The 8,199-nt window shown below is 30.9% G+C and overlaps 1 protein-coding gene and 1 long non-coding RNA gene across 2 annotated transcripts; one reads left to right on the top strand and one right to left on the bottom strand.

Annotated features, from left to right (window-relative positions):
• Positions 1-3,147: 3,147 nt before the first annotated feature.
• Positions 3,148-4,587, top strand: LOC107063487 (uncharacterized). The gene is made up of 2 exons (XR_001475363.1): positions 3,148-3,242; positions 4,153-4,587. It is a non-coding gene; the product is annotated as an uncharacterized lncRNA (long non-coding RNA).
• Positions 4,588-7,537: 2,950 nt separating this feature from the next.
• On the bottom strand, positions 7,538-8,117 carry LOC107063484 (defensin D1-like). Its single transcript, XM_015315401.1, has 2 exons — positions 8,036-8,117; positions 7,538-7,834 (listed from the first exon to the last, which is right to left on the bottom strand). The coding sequence occupies exons 1-2, from the start codon at positions 8,094-8,096 to the stop codon at positions 7,632-7,634; spliced, it is 264 nt and encodes an 87-aa protein (XP_015170887.1). The 5' UTR covers positions 8,097-8,117; the 3' UTR covers positions 7,538-7,631.
• Positions 8,118-8,199: the final 82 nt, after the last annotated feature.

Genomic DNA, 8,199 nt, shown 5'->3' with positions numbered 1-8,199 from the left:
ACTTAAAATAATTCATGTTTGCAACAAATCTAGCTCGTAATTTGTTTGATAATTATGCACGATATGAGAACTTTTAAATCATGAATCGACAAAAAGTTATAGAGGTGATTTCTATGATAATCAGCTCACATACATTTTATTGAAAGACAATCCTTACTCCAAGAAGCTAGCTATCACTAAATAAGCAAAAACTATCATTATTTTAAATGCTTGTGTTGCACCGCCAGAGTTGAGTTTCATGGAACAACTCATTTGCAAATTCGTTACTGCCACCTAAATAATCTAATTAAAGAATATTTTATAGGATGCGAAAATATACAAATTTGAAGGAGTTAAAATAATTACATGAAAGAGAAAAAAGGGGCGAAGACAAAGAATTAATAAGACTATATATATAGAAAATAATGAACAAACAATTGAACTAAATTTAGCTAGTACAATGATCAAATGGTTACTTTGGATAGTAAACTAATAATTTGACTAATTTTAATCGTGTTTATCCTTAAAATGGGTCAAATGTTATCTTCTTCCAAGTAAGTACACAAATAGACTTGGTTTTTTTATCCTAAAAGGAGTCGTCCTTTGTTTTTTCACAACGTAATATCTTTCACTCACAATTTAATTCACAATTAGTAATGATTTTGTTCGCAAAATAATCATACTACATCTTGATACAAAGTCTTCGCTATTGTCTCTATCATATTGCTATTTTTTCAGTGCCAAATATAATTATTATTGGGCTCGATCTATTCACCAGATAATCAACGCTTATTGTAATTTTAATTTTCCCCATATTTTAATGTTCAAGAAATCTAAATATATTATGATTTAAAATAAAAGATTAGTCAAGGTAGAAGAAAAAATATATGATTAAATACACTAGCTATTATAGTAAATTCAATATTTTTTGCATCTATTGCAACAACAGATGCAATATCTATTGAAACATATTCAACAATCGTTGCATATGTTTCAACATTTACTACAACAATTATAAAAATAGATATAATAATTGTTGTACAAATACAACAAATATTGAATCATGTGCAACCGTTTTTGAAGCAGATGCATCGATTGTTGTCATATATTCAACAATTACATTTGGTTGTTACATTTGTTGCAGGAGTGCCTAAAACAATTTTAGAGTAAATTCAGATGACAATATACACAAAAAAACCAATATTCACTTATCAAAATGATAAAAAATTACCTTTCGAGCAATATCAATACGATACCAACGAAATTCAATTTACAAAATGCATGAACAAAAAAAAACCAAAAAGGAAAGAAGAAGAGGATGAAGACGAAAGGGAGGAGAAAGTAGAAGAGGAAGAGGGAGGAAGAGAAAGAGGAAGATGAGTAAGAGAAGGAATAAGAAGAGGAGGAGGAAGACGAGGAAAAGGAGGAGGACGAGGAGGAGGAGGAAGAGGAAGAAGAAGAAGAAGAAGAAGAGAAAGAAGAGGAAGAAGAGGAAGAGGAGGAAAATGAAGAGGACGAAGACGAAGAAGAGGAAGATGAAGAAGAGAAAAAAGAAAAAGGAGGAGGATGAGGAGGAGAAAGAGAAGATGATGATGAAGAAGAAGAAGAAGAAGAACAAGAACAACATCGCCAAGCTAGGAATGAAGAGGAGGATAATAATAAGAAGAATGTTCTAAAATAGTATAGTGACAACTTTTTGGTAACAAAAACATACATGAACCTTTAACCTATGGATATGTTCATGATTTGGACAAGTTCATGATGCCAAATTTATTAATTATTGTGATTGCTGACCACTCGAACACAAAAGATGAATCCTTGAAAAAGCTAATCACTTTTTGAATTTTATATTTAATTTCATAGCAGATGAAATTTTCTTCGTGCGTCTGTAGTGAAATCTGAGATGACATTACTGATGGATAAGGTTGTAAGTGTGTCTATTTATGCTAAAACAATAAGTGTTATTGATTATATAGTTGCGTGATAATGATAAACCTACATTAATATGTTATAGTATGTAAATATTTTTTGCAATGACAATTTATGTGACTAAATCCTAATTATTTAGTTGTTCACATTAGAAGCTTAATTACCTAAAATGATTTGGAACAAACGTACTACAAAGACATAATATAATTAAGAACCATTCTTGATGATTGTTGATTTGAATTAATCAAGCTCAACAATAGTTGCTTCTAGTTTTAGAATTGATATGGTCACCAAGTACAAGTTGAAATGAGAAAACCAAAATAGTAAAATACAAATTGTAGAAAATAATACTATCTTCCTCCAGTATAATATTACATCATTTATGAAAAAAAGTAAATTTAATTAAGCATGTATCAAGATAAAATAATGTTTCAGATAATTATCAGGTCAATTTGAACGATATTTCTATTGAATGTCAATATGTTAGGTGTGTTTGATACGAAGGAAAATATTTTTCATGAAATGTTACTTATGAAATTTATTTTTTCTATAGAAATTCTTTTTCAATATATATTAACCAACCAAACATGGGATAATTGGAAATGATTTTTCTCCATACCATACACACTGTAAGGGGTCGTTTGGTAGTGCGGTAGGAAAAAATAATGCATACATTAGCTTTGCATATTACTAATATCTTGTTTGATACACTTTTTCTACCTATGTATTAGCTATACACTATATTTATTATTATATTATGTATAACTAATATATGAAAATACGCAGTAATAGCAATGCATGATGTTATAATAAAGATACAATTGTTCATCAAAACCTTTTTCATATCCTTTTCACCATATTTGTAAAAGGTATTTTTGTAAGCAATATTTTCTCAGAAATTTTACAATGCATGTTATTTTTAATACATCAAACTAAACATTGATGGTATAAGAAATAATTTTAGCATAACTAATAACAACATTACTATAATACACCATACACCATATTCAATATTGGGTTTTGCTTCTAGTCAACATTCTCATTGTCCATTCCATAATTTTTTAATAGCAAATTGAAGGTTGAACCTAGAAATATTCTTTTTACTTGTTCATGTGTACTTATTAAAATGATGTAATATTCTTGAACTAGTCAAAAAAAAGAATTTAGTTGACAATGTTAAGCTTACACCATGCTATAAATATCATAATTTCTAGTCTAAGTTCCCTCACCAAGAAACAATTAATACAAAAGAAAAATTGTAAGCTAGCAAGACATGGCAAAAAATACAGTCTTCATTTCCCTACTCTTGTGTCTTCTCCTTGTCGCTGCTACTGGTAAGTCTACAACTTTTTAATCATGCTTCTTAGTCTCGAAGACGTAGATGAATTCAGATTTTGAAGTTTATAGATTTTTATAATGAATTTAAGTTGATATAGAAATATATCTAAAGTCTTATCGAATTGTGTGGTCATCTCATCTGAAAATTTAAATTATTTTAGCCAAGAGCACACCTCATGTAATGTTTTGTCACATCAACCCTAGATGTATAGATCCGATGCTATTTTATGGACCAAACAAACATGTGAAAACACATTTTTTTTTTGTGAAAACGAGATTTTTAATGCAAGACTACGTGCATGCTCAGGTATCATGTTAAATTGAATAACCTTCTCTTATCTAAAAGATGAAACTATTAGGAAAGTAAATTTTATTTGTTTATAATTAGTGGACAAAATTGTGCAACGAAATTATATGTTACATCATTATAAGTGTGTGGCCCGTAAATTGAAACACAAAATGTAATTTATGTACGGTTTATTACACCAAAGACTTTCAATAACCTATTGAAGATATCGAGAAAGTACCAAATGCTGAAGGTCACGAAGGTTATCGACTTACTGACTTTCGATGGACGTAGAGCCAATGAGTTTGGTCAAATAGTGTAATGAGTCTAAAGTTACAAAAGCCTTCGCCATCTAATTTAACCAGTAAATCCATCGTAGGAATAAGCTGCTCTGTTATAGCCATTTATGTACCTATAACGACTTGAGCAGCCGAAATATTGATATTGGGAGATTGGGGGATCAAATGAAACACTCATAAAAAATGAATAATTAATGACGAATCCAGTATCGTATCTAATAATTTTATAGCAAAATATCATATTTGAGGTAGCGATATTCAAATACCTATTCATGATCCTTAATTATATATTCTTGGTTTCCAATTTCCTTTTTCATGCAGAAATGCAGATGGCAGAAGGACATGATTGTGGGAAAAAAAGTGACAAGTGGCATGGGCCTTGCCAATATACTTTCAAATGTAACAAGCACTGCAAGCACTGGTTTGGACATAAATATCATGGAATTTGTAAGAAATACAAAGGGGGACACAATAATGATTGGTCTAATTATGCTTGCTATTGCTACTCTCCTTGCCATTAATCACAAGGAACATCAAAGTCTTAAGGACTAAAAATAATATATATACATAAATAAGAAGTTGATGTGATTTTGTTGGTTGTTTGTGTATGTGTGACAATGTAACAAGACATGTTAAGGCTCTAGCATGACTATTTTGGTAGAGCTTTTATGTTAGCTTTTTCATTATATATGTTTCTTTGTATTGGTGTTTTATCTGAACTATGGTGCTATATGAATAATACTAGTGGTTTTATTACATACTAGTGTTCGAATTAGATTATTTTTACGTGTTTTTAAGTTAAAATAGTTTTTAAGTACTTTTGAAGTCTTATTAAAAAGTGCTTTTATGCACTTGTTTTTTAATCAAAATAGCAAAAATAAGCAAAATGTCATAAGTTAGAAATCCTAACTTTATGACTTTTGTTTTATAAGCCAAAAACAATAAGCCAATCCAAACGATAGTCAAGTTTCCATTTACATAAAAAAAGGCCCAAATTAGCAAACAACAAAAATTATCTTCAACAAAATTGTCATATATATGTATATAGGTAATACTCCCTCCGTTTCACAAAGAATGACCTCCTTTCCTTTTTAGAATGTATAGATAGTGTACTCATGTATAAATGATGTATAATTATATATAAAAAATGTAAATACATTTATATACATTGTTAATATACAATAAAGTATACATTGCAGATCATTTTCTTCTCCAATCCGATCCCAACCAACTCGAATTTCCTCTAAACAATTTCAGAATTTAGATGCCAGTAATTTCTTTCGATTTTTTATTCTTTTAATATATTATTCGCTCAAGATGATTCATATTTGCGGCAAATCCAGCTCGTGATTTGCTTGTTAATTATGCATAATATCGAAACTTTTAAATCATGAATCGATGAAAAATTATAGAGGTGATTTCCATGATAATCAGCTCAAGTACATTTCATTGTAAGACAATCATTGTTTTTACATGCTTTTGTTGCACCACCATTTATGAGTTTCAACTTTCATGGAACAACTCATTTGCAAATTCGTTACTGCCACCTAGATTATATAATTATAGAATTTTTTATAGGATGCTAAAAGATACAAATTTGAAAAAGTGAAAATAATCACAGAAAAAAAGTGATGAAGACAAAGAACTTTCAATATATACCCTTGATATACTTATTAAAGGGCCTTAAACACATGAGCAAGAAGTTCATATACTTACGATGAACGATTCAAATTGTGAGAGTAGAGTTATGAGGTGTTACAACATGATTCGAGTCTTACCTTAGAAATTTCCGAAGTGTTACACAACCTCAACAATCAATCGTCATCTAAATTGATACAATTGATCGAAAATGATTCACTTGAAGCTATAATGACTATTTATCCTCTAAAATAACACAATTTACTTATACAGATTCAAACACAAATGGGATGGATTATTAGCCACATATCATAGATAGATGTATATATATCAATCATTTTACAGGAAAATCTTAGTAGCTTAGTTGGTTGGATGCTTGAACTCCCATCTTGTTGGTGAGGGTTTAATTCTCCATATTGTAATCCCCTTCCCATTTTCTCTATCCCCATTTTTTTAATTCTTTTAAAAAAAAAAAAGGAATCCATCGTTTGGTCATAGAGCAAAATTATACTCAAATTTTTCACTTTAAAATCAAGTTTAAATAATCCTACTTGTAAGGAAAATCATGTACATATACGTAGTGCATAATATATAATGAAATCAATATACTAAGACTTAATGCAAGCTTGTCTTTCACTCACATAAAGTCTAGTTAAAATCCTTGGTAAATTGAAAGTTTTCTCCAAAATTTCACACTTCAAAAGAATACTTAATTGGATAAATAGTCATACTTCAAATTGAATTATGAAAACTAGGCATACTTCAAAGAAGGTTTTCAAAAATAGGAATATTTCAGATTCTTGCTTACAATATAATCAATGTTATAGTCAAAAGATTGGAGTAGGAACCCACCTTAGGTGCTCGAGAGAAGACTTAAGATGTTTTCTCTCTAAATAGTCTGCTAAAAATGAAATAGAATGAAATTTATGAATTGAGGGGTATTTATAAAGCCTAGACCAAATTCAAGTATCTTGGATCGGTAATATAAGGAAGAGGGACATTGTCAATGATGTCACTCACATTTTTGTGTGGCGTAGATGAAGTGGAGGCTTGCCTCCGGAGACTTGTATGATAAGAAGGTACCACCTAAACTTAAAAGTAAATTCTATAAAGTAATGGTTAGACCATATTGTTGTACGAGGCTGAGTGTTGGCCAGTCAAAAACTTCCATGTGCGGAAGATGCAAGTTGTGGAAATATAATGAGGATGTTGATATAGATATGTGGGCACACTAGAAGTGATAAGATTAGGAATGCAAATATGTGTACAAGGTGGGAGTGACCTCTGTAGTGGAGAAGATGAGGGAAACAAGACTAGGATAATTTGGGCATGTGAAGAGGAGATATCCAGATACCCTAGTGAGAAGGTGCGAGAGGCTCGATATAGCGGCTACGATGAGAGGTAGAGGAGGAAGAAAAATTATTCGAGAGAGGTGATTAGACAGGACATGACGCAACTCCAGAGACATGATATTAGATATAGGACGGTGCAGAGGTTGCGTATTAGGGTAAAATAATGTTAGTAGGTTTGGAGTTGTTATCGTGATCTTCGAGGGATTAGGATTTTTGGTGTTTGTCGTTGTACTAGCCAAGTTATTATAATTCTTGCTTTGGGTATCTATCACCATCTGTTGATCACAATGTTTCGATTATCACACTATTTTATTTCTCTTGTTTCATTCTTGTTGGCTTTGCACTGTATAATAGCTATGATTTCTGCATTGTTCTCTTCTTCTTTGTAGTTCACAATTTGCTTCATTTGAGCAAAGGGTCTTTCAGAAACAACATCTCTACCTCCATGAGGTATGAGGTAATGGTAAGGTCTACATACACTCTATCCTTCCCAAACCCCAATTATTTATGTTATTGTTGTTGCTATCATCCTAATGTTTTGTCTTCTCTGTACGTGTGTTACACAAGATGAATGTCGAGTCATGTTGTTATTAATTTTTTCTTAGCGCTGCATGGTACTTTACACAACAAATATTTATATTGAAAACTTCATCAATTAATACTCATACAAAAGCATACAATACAATTTCTCATCACGCAAAGCTTGGCCAGAATGGTTACACACATAAATCAGCCTTATTACATTGTCACATACATAAAATAGGCAGCATCATAATTATTTGTTTACATAGATGAGATGTTGAAAGTTTCTTAGTAATGGCAAGGTGAGTAGCAGTAGCAAGCATATTTTGCCCAGTAATATTTGTGACCCCATGGTTTGTACTTCTTACAAATACCGTATTTAGCTCCATAGTAGTGTTTGCAATGATAACTACATTTGTAAGAGTATTGACAAGGTCCATTCCACTTGTCACTCTTTTTCCAACAGTATTTCCCTTCTGCCATTTGTATTTCTGCAAAGAATGAGAAAATTGAAAACTCATGGTATGTACTTGAGATAGCAATTTTTTCAGAATTTCCTAATAAATGCCCCCGTTTTATTTTACTGGACATGTTTGACTAGTCACAACGTTTAATAAAAAATGAACATTTTAAAATTTTGTAATTTTAAACAAATCATTATATTTGGTAGCTATAGAATCATGTCGACTCACCAGTTGCAGCAACAAGGAAGAGGCAAAAGAGGAGGGCGAGAAAAGTAGTGTACTTTGCCATAGCTCTTATTTTTTGTTGATTTCTTGGTGACGAAACAAACAATTGAAATGGTGGTATTTATAGTGTTGGAAACTCATATTGTCAACTTAATTCCATTTGATTT

This window comes from Solanum tuberosum, unplaced genomic scaffold (assembly GCF_000226075.1).
Source record: "Solanum tuberosum cultivar DM 1-3 516 R44 unplaced genomic scaffold, SolTub_3.0 scf00358, whole genome shotgun sequence".
Lineage (NCBI taxonomy): Eukaryota > Viridiplantae > Streptophyta > Magnoliopsida > Solanales > Solanaceae > Solanum > Solanum tuberosum.
The sequence above is the reverse complement of the archived record's forward strand: the minus strand, read 5'-3'. Positions and strand labels throughout refer to the sequence as shown.

What these genes read in the sequence shown, in the direction of transcription:
- LOC107063484 (XM_015315401.1), bottom strand. Translation starts at nt 8,096, where the DNA reads ATGGCAAAGTACACTACTTTTCTCGCCCTCCTCTTTTGCCTCTTCCTT. An exon ending in CTTCCTTGTTGCTGCAACTG is followed by an intron (nt 7,835 to 8,035) that starts GTGAGTCGACAT and finishes CATTCTTTGCAG; the next exon opens with AAATACAAATGGCAGAAGGG.